The sequence below is a fragment of the Rattus norvegicus genome, chromosome 1 (genome assembly GCF_036323735.1).
Source record: "Rattus norvegicus strain BN/NHsdMcwi chromosome 1, GRCr8, whole genome shotgun sequence".
Lineage (NCBI taxonomy): Eukaryota > Metazoa > Chordata > Mammalia > Rodentia > Muridae > Rattus > Rattus norvegicus.
In genome coordinates, this window is record NC_086019.1 from 74,822,037 (window position 1) to 74,840,229 (window position 18,193).

At 46.5% G+C, this 18,193-nt stretch overlaps 3 protein-coding genes across 3 annotated transcripts; all 3 read left to right on the forward strand.

The window, feature by feature from the left end:
- Positions 1-231: 231 nt before the first annotated feature.
- Positions 232-1,206, forward strand: Or6al1 (olfactory receptor family 6 subfamily A member L1). Its single transcript, NM_001000538.2, has one exon. It carries the CDS (start codon positions 232-234, stop codon positions 1,204-1,206), a length of 975 nt encoding a protein of 324 aa, NP_001000538.2.
- A 4,280-nt stretch (positions 1,207-5,486) lies between these two features.
- Positions 5,487-6,732, forward strand: LOC103689958 (olfactory receptor 49-like). The gene has a single exon (XM_008758874.4). The coding sequence runs from the start codon at positions 5,487-5,489 to the stop codon at positions 6,459-6,461; it is 975 nt and encodes a 324-aa protein (XP_008757096.1). The 3' UTR covers positions 6,462-6,732.
- Positions 6,733-10,787: 4,055 nt separating this feature from the next.
- Or6al2 (olfactory receptor family 6 subfamily A member L2) lies at positions 10,788-11,762 on the forward strand. The gene has a single exon (NM_001000856.1). It carries the CDS (start codon positions 10,788-10,790, stop codon positions 11,760-11,762), a length of 975 nt encoding a protein of 324 aa, NP_001000856.1.
- Positions 11,763-18,193: the final 6,431 nt, after the last annotated feature.

An 18,193-nucleotide genomic window follows, 5' to 3' on the forward strand; every position in this document is an offset into this window, starting at 1 on the left:
AGTGCTGGGTTCAGAACATTACAGGAGTAACGGCATGACAGGAGTCTAATACTTTCCCATCGTTTTCATTTAAGGCGTGCAGAAATTGACTTTGGTGCGGGTGTTTCCATATTACAAATGCGGTTCTAAATGTCATGTGTTTTAACTCCAGTACTCTTTCTGACAGATATTGAATGCCTCCAGTATTTCCAGGTTACTGAGACTCACACAGAGTCTCTGCAGTCCTTGCAGATGGAGGCCCCTGTGCCCATCCCCACAGCCAACCGCACCTCTGTGCTAGAATTCCTGCTTCTGGGGGTCACAGAAAAGCGAGGGCTCCAGCTCCTGCTCTTCGGGATCCTCCTGATCACCTACACGCTGACCTTGCTGGGGAATCTCTTCATCATCGCTCTCACCTTGGCGGACCGCCGCCTGCACACCCCGATGTACTTCTTCCTGCGCCACTTCTCGCTGCTGGAGGTGGGTTTCACCTCCACCGTGTCCCCACAGATGCTGGCACACCTGCTGGCAGCGCGCGGGGCCATCTCCCGCCACCGCTGCTTTGCCCAGATGATACTCTACTTCACCCTGGGCGCAGTGGAGACCCTGCTGCTGGCAGTGATGTCCACTGACCGCTTTCTGGCCATCTGCTGGCCTCTGCGCTACCCAGCACTCATGACTCCCCGCGTGTGCTCTGCCCTGGTGCTGGCCTGCTGGGGAGCCAGCCTCCTGGCCCTGCCTGGGCTGTTTGCCTGGATGTTGTCTCTCCCTTTCTGTGGCCCACGTGTCCTCAACCACTTCTTCTGCGACAGCTCCCCTTTGCTGGAGCTGGTGTGCGCAGACACCAGGCTTCTGCAGCTGGTGGCCTTCCTGGTGGCTGTCTGCACCCTGCTCACTGCCACGTTGATCACAACCTTATCCTATGGCTGCATCATCAGCACCATCCTGCGCCTGCCTACACCTGGGGGTCGCAGCAAGGCCTTCTCCACCTGTTCTTCCCACATCTTGGTGGTGTCGATGAGCTATGGAAGCTGCATCATCATGTACCTGAACCCCACGCAGACAGGAAAGCTGGACCTCAACAAAGGAATAGCTTTCTTCAACACCACGGTGTCTCCCCTGCTGAACCCCTTCATCTACTGCCTCAGGAACCAACTGGTTCATAGAGTGTGCAGGGATTTGCTGCTCAGGGGAAGGGAGCTTTCTTCCAAGATGTTCAGAGCATAAGACTGCAAAGCTGTGCTCCTGGCCTAATGCCATTGTTATCGATTTGCTTATTAGTTACTTTGTATGTATGTGCTGTGAATGCTTGTGGGTTGAACACAGGGTTATGCTCATGCCGAGGGCAAGTGTTCCACCAAGCTGCACTCTCAGCCCTTCTTTTCTTTCTTTTTTTCTTTCTTTCTTTTTTCTTTTTCTTTTTTTTTTCGGAGCTGGGGACCGAACCCAGGGCCTTGCGCTTGCTATGCAAGCGCTCTACCACTGAGCTAAATCCCCAACCCCTTCAGCCCTTCTTTTCCTTTGTTATTTTCACACATTGCCTTGCCTTGGGAAGTTACTGAAGCTGACCTTGAACTCACTGCAGATGATGCAGGCCTTAGCATTTCTACCCTCTTGCCTTAGCCTCCTGAGTAGCTGGAATTGGCATGTGCTACCAGGCCTGACTGGTTTAAACAAAGAGAGGCATATCTCTCCAGCCAAAGGAGGGTATATTTATTTGAGTATGGATGGCAAAAATGAAGAAACAAACAAGCAAACAAAAACCACTATCAAAAAAACAAGACGGGGCTGGGGATTTAGCTCAGTGGTAGAGCGCTTGCCTAGCAAGCACAAGGCCCTGGGTTCGGTCCCCAGCTCCGAAAAAAAAAAAAAAGAAAAAAGAAAAAAAAGAAAACAAGACAAGGGCTGGAGAGATGGCTCAGTGGTTAAGAGCACTGTCTGCTCTTCCAGAGGTCCTGAGTTCAATTCCCAGCAACCACATGGTGTCTCACAACCATCTGTAATGAGATCTGGTGCCCTCTTCTGGCCTGCAGGCATACGTGCAGGCAGAACACTGTATCCATAATAAATAAATAAATCTTTAAAAAAAATAAAAAACAAGACAAAAAATGTAATTAATTTTATAGCTCATGTTGCCAGGCATACATGTGCTTCCGAAATTGCATTTGCAATCTGTGCCACAAGAAGCCAATTTGAGCCACTCATCCTTAAGGACCCAATTAAAACAGCCAGGTTAGCAATAAAAAGCAGACTTATTTAATTCAGCCACATTGGAAAGAAACCACAAAGTGATCCTGTGACACCCTTACATACATCCACTCAAATCTGTATTCAGGGTCCTAAAAAGAGATGAAAGTTTAAATAGAGGGCCAGAGATGTGCTCACCTAAACTCTCTTAAATACTGAGTCTCTAGGAGGTCACAGCTCATAAAGAAGCATCTAATGCTGTGGCTTGGTTTAAAGGTATGGACTAGGAGAAACTGAAGAAGTGGCTGCTCTTGAAGAGGACTCAAGTCCAATTCTCAACACCCACATGGTGGCTCACACCCTCTGCAGTTCCAGCTCAAGGGCATCTATTGCCCTTTTCTGACCTCCCAGTGCACTGGATGTGTGTCCCATGCATGCACCAAAACACTCATGCACATGAAATAAATAGATCTTTAAAAAAAAAGGTAGTGTTGTGTAACTGCCTTCTGAATACTGACGTTAGTACTCATAGATGAACCTTACTCCTAACCCTCACCGGCACAGCCTCACTCCTGTGTGGGTTAGAAGGTAGAGACACACGGTCAGTCTAAGTGCTGAGAACAAGTGACTGCTGGGTGCTCAGCCAGAAACCAGGTATTTCTACCAACTCCCTCCTGCAAAGGCTCAGGGAATGTCTCTGAAGTGGAAAGAAGGTAAGCTCTGGAGAATGGAGAGGAGTACTGTGGAATCTGTCTTCTGGATACGACGGGGCTGATGACCCCATGAACTCACAGCTGCTGTAGTCAGCCAGCATTCCAACAGGGAACCCTGACTGGACTCAGTGGTTTACCAAAACAATAAACACCAAACGTGTTGGGCAGTGTTGATGCACACCTTTAATCCCTGCACTTGGGAGACTGAAGCAAGTGGATCTCATAGAGGCCAACCTGGTCTACAGAGCAAGTTTCACGACAGCCAGGGCTATACACAGAGAGACCCTGTCTCGAAAAAGCAAAGCAAAGCAAACCAAACCAAACCAAACGCCAAACAAAACAAAAAAGGGAAGAAAACATTATGGTGGGAAAGGGACCAGTGTATGAGTCTATGGGAGTGGTGGTTGAGAGCTAGATAGATATACGCAAACATTGTAGGTGTGTGAAATTATCAACGAATAAATAAAAAGGATATTCTTTTAAGTATTTGTAGGTTTATTTGTTTGTTACACGTGGGTGTTTTGACTGAATGTATGTACGTCTTTGTACCGTGGACAGGCCTTGTGCACACAGGAACCAGGAGAGAGAGATCGCCCGGTACTGGAGTTACAGGTGGTTCCGAACAGCCACGTGAGCCCTGGGAAACGGATTAGCAAGTGCTCTTAACCAACAAGCCAATGTTCTAGTGCCCAATAGATGATAGTCTAAAAATAAATAAATAATAACTAAAAGTAAGACTCCAAACAAGTTCCCATGGGCGATCTCTGAAGGAAGTCAAGCTAATAACTCCCATAAGGAAAATGAAAAATTTACATGTTCTCTGGGTCTCTGAGGCCTGAAGCTTTGGGGAAGCCCAGAGCAAGGTCCTTCATCTTCACCCTGGCTTCTGTAGTAACAGTGTCTCTGGAGACCAGGATAGCTCAGTGTCTCCCAAGGACCGGAAAGACTTTCTTTTGTCTCTCTCCTTGCCTTCCCGTGGACATTCTGATCCCTTCCCTTCTCTGAGCCACAGTTATTGTTGTTGTTGTTGTTGTTGTTGTTATTATTATTATTATTATTATTATTATTATTATTATTATTATTTTGTCTTCTGTATTCTTCCAGTCTGTGTCTTCCCTTTGCTACTCTCTGACCACCCCTTGCTGTGTGTTTTCCCCAAGTTTCCTCTCTTTCCCATCTCCATCTCTGTGGCCCCTCCTCCCTCTCTTGCCTCAACCTTCCCAATGCTGCCACCCTTTAACACAGTTCTTCGTAAATGCATTTTCTTTTTTTTCTTTCTTTTTTTTTTTTGGTTCTTTTTTTCAGAGCTGGGGACCGAACCCAGGGCCTTGTGCTTCCTAGGCAAGCGCTCTACCACTGAGCTAAATCCCCAACCCCGGAAATGCATTTTCATTGCTACTTTGTAACTGAAATTTTGCTACTGTTCTGGAAAGTAACATAAATGCCTGATATGCAAGGTATCTGATATGGAACCCCTGCAAAAGAGTCATTTGTACCACCAAAGGGGTCGAGACCCACGGGGTCTGATGTGTGTGTGTGTGTGTGTGTGTGTGTGTGTGTGTGTGTGTGTGTTTATTCCATTCTGAAAACTCCTCATTTCTGTCACTTGGGCTGTTTGATTCATGACCTTCTTCTCTATTTGGCCCGTTTCCTGTAGTATGCCTATGTGGAAAAACTGCCCCTTCTTCATAAGAGACTGTGAAATTCCAGGTAATTTTTTTTTTTAACTCTCAGAGCAGAGGCTCAGGCTAAGCCTCAGACCCCTGGTGTGACTGCCTCAACCTCTCATGCATTGAAAGTGATTGCAGGTGTGCATCATCGCTCCCAGCGCTCTCCTGCTTTGAGATCCCCAGTCAATCCATTTGCTATGCTGGAGTGGGCTACAGAGAAACAGGAAGCCATCCCAGTTCTGAGATAGTGGGTGTGTGTAGCCAACCCTGGCTGGCATCATGGCTCTCCGTCCATGTGCTGGCTATAAGGAAGCAGAGGACACAAAAGTGGTTTATGCACTTAGCAAAAGTACATTTTACCATTGAAACTTATACTCACCATAGTAGTTGTAGGAAATGAAACAAAAATTCTCTCTATTACCTGGCCAATTCCAAACTATATAGACTCAGTCCATGTACAAGAAAAATCTCTGCGAAGGATAAAGTCCCTCCTCCAAGTCGATCATCATATCTATCAAGCTGGAGTAGCAAACTTTTCATTCAGTACTTGACAAGCATCTCGGAGTGGCAAGAAGCAAAAATCATCTAATATTTTGTGAGAAATTTTTATTTATTTATTTGAAATGGACTTTCATATAGCCCTGGTTGCCCTGAAACTTCCTATGTAACTGAGGCTCATCTTGAACTCCTGATCGTCCTGCCTCATGCTCCCTGGTGCTGGCATTAAAGGAGTGCCTTACCATGGAGGTCTAAAGTATTTTCCATCCTTGTAAGGTAGAATGCTGGGGAAATCTCACATTCACACGGTATTCAAGTGTTCAGGATGGTCCAAGAGTTGTTCTAAAAGCCCTTTGATCAGCAGTATGCTTTGTAACACTGACTGAGCCTGCATTTCTGAGTTTACTGAGACCACACCAACACTCGGCAAACGTTGCAGATGGAGTCCCCGACGCCCATCCCCACAGCCAACCGCACCTCCGTGCTAGAGTTCCTGCTTCTGGGGGTCACAGAAAAGCGAGGGCTCCAGCTCCTCCTCTTCGGGGTCCTCCTGGTCACCTACACGCTGACCTTGCTGGGGAATCTTCTCATCATCGCTCTCACCTTGGCGGACCGCCGCCTGCACACCCCGATGTACTTCTTCCTGCGCCACTTCTCGCTGCTGGAGGTGGGTTTCACCTCCACCGTGTCCCCACAGATGCTGGCACACCTGCTGGCAGCGCGCGGGGCCATCTCCCGCCACCGCTGCTTTGCCCAGATGATACTCTACTTCACCCTGGGCGCAGTGGAGACCCTGCTGCTGGCAGTGATGTCCACTGACCGCTTTCTGGCCATCTGCTGGCCACTGCGCTACCCAGCACTCATGACTCCCCGCGTGTGCTCTGCCCTGGTGCTGGCCTGCTGGGTAGCCAGCCTCCTGGCCCTGCCTGGGCTGTTTGCCTGGATGTTGTCTCTCCCTTTCTGTGGCCCACGTTTCCTCAACCACTTCTTCTGCGACAGCTCCCCTTTGCTGGAGCTGGTGTGCGCAGACACCAGGCTTCTGCAGCTGGTGGCCTTCCTGGTGGCTGTCTGCACCCTGCTCACTGCCACGTTGATCACAACCTTATCCTATGGCTGCATCATCAGCACCATCCTGCGCCTGCCTACACCTGGGGGTCGCAGCAAGGCCTTCTCCACCTGTTCTTCCCACATCTTGGTGGTGTCGATGAGCTATGGAAGCTGCATCATCATGTACCTGAACCCCACGCAGACAGGAAAGCTGGACCTCAACAAAGGAATAGCTTTCTTCAACACCACGGTGTCTCCCCTGCTGAACCCCTTCATCTACTGCCTCAGGAACCAACTGGTTCATAGAGTGTGCAGGGATTTGCTGCTCAGGGGAAGGGAGCTTTCTTCCAAGATGTTCAGAGCATAAGACTGCAAAGCTGTGCTCCTGGCCTAATGCCATTGTTATCGATTTGCTTATTAGTTACTTTGTATGTATGTGCTGTGAATGCTTGTGGGTTGAACACAGGGTTATGCTCATGCCGAGGGCAAGTGTTCCACCAAGCTGCACTCTCAGCCCTTCTTTTCTTTCTTTTTTTCTTTCTTTCTTTTTTTTTTTTTTCTTTTTTTTTTCGGAGCTGGGGACCGAACCCAGGGCCTTGCGCTTGCTAGGCAAGCGCTCTACCACTGAGCTAAATCCCCAACCCCTTCAGCCCTTCTTTTCCTTTGTTATTTTCACACATTGCCTTGCCTTGGGAAGTTACTGAAGCTGACCTTGAACTCACTGCAGATGATGCAGGCCTTAGCATTTCTACCCTCTTGCCTTAGCCTCCTGAGTAGCTGGAATTGGCATGTGCTACCAGGCCTGACTGGTTTAAACAAAGAGAGGCATCTCTCCAGCCAAAGGAAGGTATATTTATTTGAGTATGGATGGCAAAAATGAAGAAACAAACAAGCAAACAAAAACCACTATCAAAAAACAAGACAAGGGCTGGAGAGATGGCTCAGTGGTTAAGAGCACTGTCTGCTCTTCCAGAGGTCCTGAGTTCAATTCCCAGCAACCACATGGTGTCTCACAACCATCTGTAATGAGATCTGGTGCCCTCTTCTGGCCTGCAGGCATACGTGCAGGCAGAACACTGTATCCATAATAAATAAATAAATAAATCTTTAAAAAAAATAAAAAACAAGACAAAAAAATGTAATTAATTTTATAGCTCATGTTGCCAGGCATCCATGTGCTTCCGAAATTGCATTTGCAATCTGTGCCACAAGAAGCCAATTTGAGCCACTCATCCTTAAGGACCCAATTAAAACAGCCAGGTTAGCAATAAAAAGCAGACTTATTTAATTCAGCCACATTGGAAAGAAACCACAAAGTGATCCTGTGACACCCTTACATACATCCACTCAAATCTGTATTCAGGGTCCTGAAAAGAGATGAAAGTTTAAACAGGGGCTGGAGAGATGGCTCAGCGGTTAAGAGCACTGTGTGTTCTTCCAGAGGTCCTGAGTTCAAATCCCAGCAACCACATGGTGGTTCACAACCATCTATAATGAGATCTGGTGCCCTCTTCTGGAATTCTTAATCATAATAAATTAAAAAAAAAAGTTTAAATAGAGGGCCAGAGATGTGCTCACCTAAACTCTCTTAAATACTGAGTCTCTAGGAGGTCACAGTTCATAAAGAAGCATCTAATGCTGTGGCTTGGTTTAAAGGTATGGACTAGGAGAAACTGAAGAAGTGGCTGCTCTTGCAGAGGACTCAAGTCCAATTCTCAACACCCACATGGTGGCTCACATCCTCTGCAGTTCCAGCTCAAGGGCATCTATTGCCCTTTTCTGACCTCCCAGTGCACTGGATGTGTGTCCCATGCATGTACCAAAACACTCATGCACATGAAATAAATAGATCTTTAAAAAAAAATGGTAGTGTTGTGTAACTGCCTTCTGAATACTGACGTTAGTACTCATAGATGAACCCTGCTCCTAACCCTCACCGGCACAGCCTCACTCCTGTGTGGGTTAGAAGGTAGAGACACACGGTCAGTCTAAGTGCTGAGAACAAGTGACTGCTGGGTGCTCAGCCAGAAACCAGGTATTTCTACCAACTCCCTCCTGCAAAGGCTCAGGGAATGTCTCTGAAGTGGAAAGAAGGTAAGCTCTGGAGAATGGAGAGGAGTACTGTGGAATCTGTCTTCTGGATACGACGGGGCTGATGACCCCATGAACTCACAGCTGCTGTAGTCAGCCAGCATTCCAACAGGGAACCCTGACTGGACTCAGTGGTTTACCAAAACAATAAACACCAAACGTGTTGGGCAGTGTTGATGCACACCTTTAATCCCTGCACTTGGGAGACTGAAGCAAGTGGATCTCATAGAGGCCAACCTGGTCTACAGAGCAAGTTTCACGACAGCCAGGGCTATACACAGAGAGACCCTGTCTCGAAAAAGCAAAGCAAAGCAAACCAAAGCAAAGCAAACCAAACCAAACGCCAAACAAAACAAAAAAGGGAAGAAAACATTATGGTGGGAAAGGGACCAGTGTATGAGTCTATGGGAGTGGTGGTTGAGAGCTAGATAGACATACACAAACATTGTAGGTGTGTGAAATTATCAACGAATAAATAAAAAGGATATTCTTTTAAGTATTTGTAGGTTTATTTGTTTGTTACACGTGGGTGTTTTGACTGAATGTATGTACGTCTTTGTACCGTGGACAGGCCTTGTGCACACAGGAACCAGGAGAGAGAGATCGCCCGGTACTGGAGTTACAGGTGGTTCCGAACAGCCACGTGAGCCCTGGGAAACGGATCAGCAAGTGCTCTTAACCAACAAGCCAATGTTCTAGTGCCCAATAGATGATAGTCTAAAAATAAATAAATAATAACTAAAAGTAAGACTCCAAACAAGTTCCCATGGGCGATCTCTGAAGGAAGTCAAGCTAATAACTCCCATAAGGAAAATGAAAAATTTACATGTTCTCTGGGTCTCTGAGGCCTGAAGCTTTGGGGAAGCCCAGAGCAAGGTCCTTCATCTTCACCCTGGCTTCTGTAGTAACAGTGTCTCTGGAGACCAGGATAGCTCAGTGTCTCCCAAGGACCGGAAAGACTTTCTTTTGTCTCTCTCCTTGCCTTCCCGTGGACATTCTGATCCCTTCCCTTCTCTGAGCCACAGTTATTGTTGTTGTTGTTGTTGTTGTTGTTATTATTATTATTCTTTTGTCTTCTGTATTCTTCCAGTCTGTGTCTTCCCTTTGCTACTCTCTGACCACCCCTTGCTGTGTGTTTTCCCCAAGTTTCCTCTCTTTCCCATCTCCATCTCTGTGGCCCCTCCTCCCTCTCTTGCCTCAACCTTCCCAATGCTGCCACCCTTTAACACAGTTCTTCGTAAATGCATTTTCTTTTTTTTCTTTCTTTTTTTTTTTTTTGGTTCCTTTTTTCAGAGCTGGGGACCGAACCCAGGGCCTTGCGCTTCCTAGGCAAGCACTCTACCACTGAGCTAAATCCCCAACCCTGGAAATGCATTTTCATTGCTACTTTGTAACTGAAATTTTGCTACTGTTCTGGAAAGTAACATAAATGCCTGATATGCAAGGTATCTGATATGGAACCCCTGCGAAAGAGTCATTTGTACCACCAAAGGGGTCGAGACCCACGGGGTCTGATGTGTGTGTGTGTGTGTGTGTGTGTGTGTGTGTGTGTGTGTGTGTGTGTGTGTTTATTCCATTCTGAAAACTCCTCATTTCTGTCACTTGGGCTGTTTGATTCATGACCTTCTTCTCTATTTGGCCCGTTTCCTGTAGTATGCCTATGTGGAAAAACTGCCCCTTCTTCATAAGAGACTGTGAAATTCCAGGTAATTTTTTTTTTAACTCTCAGAGCAGAGGCTCAGGCTAAGCCTCAGACCCCTGGTGTGACTGCCTCAACCTCTCATGCATTGAAAGTGATTGCAGGTGTGCATCATCGCTCCCAGCGCTCTCCTGCTTTGAGATCCCCAGTCAATCCATTTGCTATGCTGGAGTGGGCTACAGAGAAACAGGAAGCCATCCCAGTTCTGAGATAGTGGGTGTGTGTAGCCAACCCTGGCTGGCATCATGGCTCTCCGTCCATGTGCTGGCTATAAGGAAGCAGAGGACACAAAAGTGGTTTATGCACTTAGCAAAAGTACATTTTACCATTGAAACTTATACTCACCATAGTAGTTGTAGGAAATGAAACAAAAATTCTCTCTATTACCTGGCCAATTCCAAACTATATAGACTCAGTCCATGTACAAGAAAAATCTCTGCGAAGGATAAAGTCCCTCCTCCAAGTCGATCATCATATCTATCAAGCTGGAGTAGCAAACTTTTCATTCAGTACTTGACAAGCATCTCGGAGTGGCAAGAAGCAAAAATCATCTAATATTTTGTGAGAAATTTTTATTTATTTATTTGAAATGGACTTTCATATAGCCCTGGTTGCCCTGAAACTTCCTATGTAACTGAGGCTCATCTTGAACTCCTGATCGTCCTGCCTCATGCTCCCTGGTGCTGGCATTAAAGGAGTGCCTTACCATGGAGGTCTAAAGTATTTTCCATCCTTGTAAGGTAGAATGCTGGGGAAATCTCACATTCACACGGTATTCAAGTGTTCAGGATGGTCCAAGAGTTGTTCTAAAAGCCCTTTGATCAGCAGTATGCTTTGTAACACTGACTGAGCCTGCATTTCTGAGTTTACTGAGACCACACCAACACTCGGCAAACGTTGCAGATGGAGTCCCCGACGCCCATCCCCACAGCCAACCGCACCTCCGTGCTAGAGTTCCTGCTTCTGGGGGTCACAGAAAAGCGAGGGCTCCAGCTCCTCCTCTTCGGGGTCCTCCTGGTCACCTACACGCTGACCTTGCTGGGGAATCTTCTCATCATCGCTCTCACCTTGGCGGACCGCCGCCTGCACACCCCGATGTACTTCTTCCTGCGCCACTTCTCGCTGCTGGAGGTGGGTTTCACCTCCACCGTGTCCCCACAGATGCTGGCACACCTGCTGGCAGCGCGCGGAGCCATCTCCCGCCACCGCTGCTTCGCGCAGATGATACTCTACTTCACCCTGGGCGCAGTGGAGACCCTGCTGCTGGCAGTGATGTCCACTGACCGCTTTCTGGCCATCTGCTGGCCTCTGCGCTACCCAGCACTCATGACTCCCCGCGTGTGCTCTGCCCTGGTGCTGGCCTGCTGGGGAGCCAGCCTCCTGGCCCTGCCTGGGCTGTTTGCCTGGATGTTGTCTCTTCCTTTCTGTGGCCCACGTGTCCTCAACCACTTCTTCTGCGACAGCTCCCCTTTGCTGGAGCTGGTGTGCGCAGACACCAGGCTTCTGCAGCTGGTGGCCTTCCTGGTGGCTGTCTGCACCCTGCTCACTGCCACGTTGATCACAACCTTATCCTATGGCTGCATCATCAGCACCATCCTGCGCCTGCCTACACCTGGGGGTCGCAGCAAGGCCTTCTCCACTTGTTCTTCCCACATCTTGGTGGTGTCTCTCACCTATGGGAGCTGCATCATCATGTATCTCAACCCCACGCAGACAGGAAGGCTGGACCTCAACAAAGGAATAGCTTTCTTCAACACCACGGTGTCTCCCCTGCTGAACCCCTTCATCTACTGCCTCAGGAACCAACTGGTTCACAGAGTGTGCAGGGATTTGCTGCTCAGGGGAAGGGAGCTTTCTTCCAAGATATTCAGAGCATAAGACAGCAAAGGTTTGTTACTGTTTTTTTTTTTTTTTTAAAGATTTATTCATTTATTTTTGTGTACAGAATTCTGCCTGCATAGGTGCCTGCAGGCCAGAAGAGGGCACCAGATCTCATTACAGATGGTTGTGAGCCACCATGTGGTTGCTAGGATTTGAACTCATGACCTCTGGAAGAGCAGTCAGTGCTCTTAACCGCTGAGCCATCTCTCCAGCCCACTGGTTTATTTTCATTGTGACTGCTAGTGACTTGTTTGCACTGTGAGAACTGTTATTGGAGCCACTCAAAGGCTAGAGATATGCCACCACTAAACTACATTGTCACTCAAGCCCACCCTCAGCCCCCACTTTTGTTTCTGAGAAGAGTTTTCTGTAGATTAGGCTGGCTTGAAAAAATCTCTAAGTAGCTGAGGATAACCTCTATTTTCTTATCTTCCTGTTTTAGCCTCTTGATGGCTGGGATTTGGGCAATGCCCTATGAAACCTGGGCCTGTTTTTCAATTTTATTTATTTTTTGTTTGTGTAATGAAGGGTAACCTTCAATTTATTATGTAGCCTAAGATGCCATTGAATTTCTTCTTATCTTAGTGCTCTTCCTCCTCCTCTTCCTCCTCTCTGTGTAGCCCTGGCTGTCCTGGCACTCATTATGTAGACAGCCTGGCAAAGAACTCATGAGGGTCTTCTTGCCTCTGCTTCTGGATGCTAGGATTAAAGACATGTACCACTATGCCTGGCCCTGAACTCTTAGTTTCTAAGATTCTTTAAAAATTTAGACTGCACAGAGAGAGAGAGAGAGAGAGAGAGAGAGAGAGAGAGAGAGAGAGAGAGTGTTGTTGCTCTTACAGAGAACCTTTGTTAAGTTTCCATCACCCACATGATTGATTATCTTTAACTCTAGTTTCTGGGTCTCTGTCACCCTCTCCTGGCTTCCTCTGGGCCAGGCTTGCATCCAGTACCCATCCATATATGCAGGTAAGACACATAGACACAGAAAATGAAAATAAGTATTACATTTTTTTAAACGTATATGAATGTGTGCATGTGGTTTGAGTTTATGCGAATCACATGCCTGCAGGTGCACACTAGGACCAGCAGAGGGCATTAGATCCCATTTGAACTGAAATTACAGAGAGTGGTGAGATCTTTATCACGGCCCTCTGCAAGAGCATTAAGTACTCTCAACACTGAGCCATCTCTCTACTCTAACAGTATAAGGATGTTTTGTTGAGGAGGGAAGAAAAACTAACAATCTACACTGATTTAAAAGCTGCTGCTGGGGACTGGAGAGATGGCTCAGTGGTTAAGAGCACTGACTGCTCTTCCCGAGGTCCTGAGTTCAAATCCCAGCAACCACATGGTGGCTCACAACCATCTGTAATGAGATCCAATGCCCTCATCTGGTGTGTCTGAAGAAAGCGACAGTGTACTCACATACATAGAATAAATAAATCTTAAAAAAAAAAAAAAGCTGCTGCTGCTTTGTGGTGGAGCAAGCCTGGTATTTCAGTATTGATGAGAGTGATGCTGGAACATCAAAGATTTGATGCCCCTTGGCTACATATCAAATTTGATGCCACCCTGAGCTACATGAGTCACTGTCTCCAAAAGATAAACACAAAGAGCTCCTGGCTCTCACTCTGTCCCCTCACCCCTTTCCCCTCCCTCTGTACTCCCCTCACCGCTCTCCACACGCTCATGGCTGGCCTCTACTTCTCTACTCTCTCTTTCTGCCTTTCTCTGTCTCTACTGTCTCTACTACCCTCTCAGCTCCCCTCCCCATGCTCTGAATAAACTATTCTATTAAAAAGGCAGGGGGGGGGGTGTTGGGGATTTAGCTCAGTGGTAGAGCGCTTGCCTAGGAAGCGCAAGGCCCTGGGTTCGGTCCCCAGCTCCAAAAAAAAGAAAAAGGAAAAAAAAAAAAAAAAAAAAAAAAAAAGGCAGGCAGGGGGTTGGGGATTTAGCTCAGTGGTAGAGCACTTGCCTAGCAAGCGCAAGGCCCTGGGTTCAGTCCCCAGCTCCAAAAAAAAGAAAAAAGAAAAAGAAAAAGAAAAAGAAAAAGAAAAAAAAAAAGGCAGGCAGGCAGGCAGATAAACATAAAGAAGAAGGCAGGGTATGTGTCGTGTGATCTGAAGGACTCTTATGATCCAGGCCAGTCTTAAAGCTCATGATTAACAAGTGTGTCCTGTGGGGTGGTGATTTAATCCTGGAACAAGGATACTTTAGTAAATAATAAGGAAATTGGATCAAAACTATAGACTGGGGCTGGAGAGATGGCTCAGAGGTTAAGAGTACTTTCTGAGTTCAATTCCCAGCAACCACATCTGTAATGGAATCTGATGCCCTCTTCTGGTGTGTTTGAAGACAGAGACAACGTGTTCACATACATAAAATAAATAAGTAAATTAAAAACAAAACAAAACTACAGACTGTAGATTCTGCCTGTTTTGTTCCTAATTGTAACAAACACACAAATGTTTCTTGTCACATTGTGACCAATTAGAATCAAGCAAGCCTCATGGGGAAGGCTCACCGGCTGTATGAGTGGAACTTTCTCATAGCAATTCAGATGTAAAGGGTTTAACAGATGACTCCCTTAGCCATCCTTGTTGCAACTGCTGCCAATCCCTTCCCTAACAGCATAGCCAGTCTTTCCAGGCTTCCATTCCAGACTGAGGACCAGAAGCACTGCAGGGAACTTCCACATCTCCCGGGCCAGATTGGGACTGCAGAGGCCCAGCCCCTTGGAATCAGTCATCCTGGGTTGACAGCCTCTAAGCGAGAAGCAGCTACTGCCTCCAACTGCTGAGGTACTCAGCTTCAACCACATGAATTCTGCACCACATGAACGGCTACATTACCTGCCTATGATTCCAGCTCCCAAGAGGAAGAGGCAGGAGGGTAAGGAGGGTCAGAAGTTCAAGGTTATCTTCAGTTACTAGAGTAGCTTGTGTATGATACTCTTTCTTTTTTTTTTTTTTTTTTTGGTTCTTTTTTTCGGAGCTGGGGACCGAACCCAGGGCCTTGCGCTTCCTAGGCAAGCGCTCTACCACTGAGCTAAATCCCCAACCCCCTCTTTCTTTCTTTTTTTTTTTTAAAGATTTATTTTATTTATGAATACACTGTAGCTGTTTTCAGACACACCAGAAAAAGGCATCTGATCTACAGATGGTTGTGAGCCACCATGTGACTGCTGGGAATTGAACTCAGGACCTCTGGAAGAGCAGTCAGTGCTCTTAACCACTGGGCCATCTCTCTAGCCCAAGGTACTGTTTCAAAAACAACAACACTGATGTCTCCTCCCTCCTTCCATCCCTCCCTTCCCCCTCCCCTCCTCCTTTTTTCCTTTCAAGAGAAGGGGTCTCTGAGTAGCCCTGACTGTCCTGGAGCTCCCTCTGTAGATCAGATTGGCCTCAAACTCAGAGATCCGCCACATTCTGCCTCCCCAGTGCTGGGGATTAAAGGTCTGTACCACCACTGCCCAGCCTCATTCTTAGTCTGTAGTTCATGGAAGGCTCACTGGCAGATGCCTCTCCTTCCTGAAGTAAAACTTAGTCTGTCAAATCCAATAGCCTGATTCTATCCACATGAATAAAAACATGCCTTTACCACCCCATCTAACGAAATTCCTCATTGCAAGATGAGAACGGCTTTAACTGCCAATTCAACTCCAATTCTAAAAATACCTATCCGGATTCATTGGCAGGGGCACTTGGGAATTCAAATATCACATTTGCCCATCTTACCATATTTTCCACATTCCTCTTTGGTTTTGAGGCAGACTCCTGGGAACCTGAAGAGGAGGCCGACTGTAGAGTCTGGCTAGCTGAGAGTCAGAAATTCCAGAACATTTGCTGTGCAAGTTGCCAACCTAGAAACAAACTCTTATATAGGAATGTGTTCAGGGACGGCAAGATGTAAAGTGGTAAAGAGCTTGTCGAATAAGCCTGATGGCCCGAGTTCAGTCCTCAGAATCCACAGTGGAAGGAGAGAGGTGACTCCCAAAACTAATATTTTTCACCTCCACAGGTAGGCTCTGTATGGCATCCAATAACTGCACGCCATATGGTGGCACAGCCCCTTTAACCTCAGCCCTCCAGAAACAGAGGTAGGTGGATCTCTGTGAGTTCAAGATCCATCAGGTCTATATAGCAAATTGCAGGTCAGCTAAGGCTACACAGTAAAACCTTGTCTCTAGGGGTTTTTTTTTTGTTTGTTTTTTTTTGTTTTTTGTTTTTTGTTTTTTTTTTTTTTTTTTTTTTTTTGAGACAGGACTTCTCTGTGTAGCCCTGGCTGCCCTGGAACTCACTCTGTAGACCAGGCTGTTCTGGAACTCAGAAATTTGCTTGCCTCTTTGTCCGAGTGCTGAGATTAAAAGCATGGGGCACCATCGCAATGACTATTACTTTTCTCTGGGAGCTGAGGGGGTAGTTCAGTTGGTAGAGTACTTGTCTTGAATGCATGAAGTTTGATCTGAAGCACAAAGTAAAATCTGCATGCCTGTAATCTTAACACTTGGGAAGATATCGGCCGAAGGATCAAAAATTCAAGGTCATCCTTGGTTACAGTGAAATGGAGGCCTTTTGGGGTCACATGAGACCATGTCTCAAGAAAAAAAAAATCCCAAAACCTAAAACAGGATGGTAATGGTGCACACCCTTAATTCCAGCACTTGGGAAGCAAAAGTAGGCAGATCTCTGTGAGTTCAAGGTCAGCCTAGTCCAGGACAGCCAGGGCTATTCAGAGAAACATTTTCTTGAATCCGTCTTCCCTCCAAGAAAAAGAAAGGAAGGAATCAAAGTAGAAAGGGAAGAGAGAGAGAGAGAGAGAGAGAGAGAGAGAGAGAGAGAGGGAGGGAGGGAGGAAGGAAGGAAGGAAGGAAGGAAGGAAGGAAGATCTGAAGAAAAGCAGGGTTGACTTTAGGCTTATTGACTAAAAGTACCTCTACTCTTCAGTTCCTAGCACTGGCATCAGGAAACTCACCTCACCTGTAACTCCAGCTTTAGGGGCTCAGATGCCTGTCCTCTCTGTGGATACCAATAAAAGGGCCAGAGTTGAAGACCAATCTAAGGCCAGTGGGAAAGTTCCACCACAAACTTCCAAGTTCAAACTCCTACTTCAGTAGGAGTAGAGTTAGTTCAGTTCCCAGAGCAACTGCAAACCAAACTGTCATCTCTAAGCACAAAGACCCCTCTCTTCCAGGGAGTAGTTAGTTCTCAGAGCAACTACAAACCAAAGTGTCAAACAAAGCTACCTGTGACTCCCAACCAACATCCCCTTGACTCCCCACCATCCTCCTGGAAAGTCCAGAACTGTCCACTGATAGTGAGTCAGCTTAGAGGTCACTTTGGTCCATCAATAATACCCTGCCTAGTTACCAATTGTTTGAATTCTGCCCCAATTGTTTGCAAGGTATATAACTCCCTGTCGGAGTCTGCTCAGGGTTGTCTCCCCTTGAAGTGGGAGGACCCCGACATGCTAGAATTAAACTCCTCTTACTATTGCACCGATCACTGTCTTTGTGAGTCTTATTCAAGAGGTCCTGGAAGAGGTTCAATTCGGACCTCACACCAACACTCATGCACATAGACACACACTTTTTTATTTTTCTTTTTAGACAGTTTCTTACTATGTAATTCTGGCTGTCCTGGAACTCATCATGTAAACCAGGCTGACCTTGAACTCACAAGTTTGCTTACCTCTGCCTCCTGAATTCTGAGATTAAAGGTGTGTGCCAGTTACATCTGAGGGTTTTTGTTTGCTTGTTTTTTTGTTTTTGTTTTTGTTTTTGTTTTTGGTCTTATTGTTTTAATTGTTTGGTACATACACATAATTTAAAACAAAACAAACCCCACTATTTACAGTAAAGACACCTATCCTGCATCCCTGAGATCTAGGCTCTTATTTTATCAATTATAATCTTGTCAGGTGCCCCTCAGGAGTCACCCTGTGACCGAATTTAAATTTCTTTTTTTTTTTTCTTTTTTTCGGAGCTGGGGACCGAACCCAGGGCCTTGCGCTTGCTAGGCAAGCACTCTACCACTGAGCTAAATCCCCAACCCTTTAAATTTCTTTTAAAAAAATGTTTGTTTGTTTGTTTGTTTATTGTGTGTGAGTGTGTGTGTGTGTGTGTGTGTGTTGGTATCTGAATGCTGTGGCACACTTGTGGAGTTTAGAGAACAACTTTCAGGAGTCAGTTTTCTCCTTCTACTGTGTGGGTCTCAGGGATAGAACTTCAGTTTGCAAAGCTGGTGGCAAATACCTTTCTCTTGCTATCTTGCTGGCATTGTGTGTGAATGTGTGTGGTGGGATTGTATTTGTGTTTTTACCCAGGTGTGTATATAATTGTGAATCTGTGTATGTGCGTGTGTGGTGGTGGTGAGCTTGTATATGTACATTTGCATGGTTATGTGTATGTGCATCTGTGTGGGGGA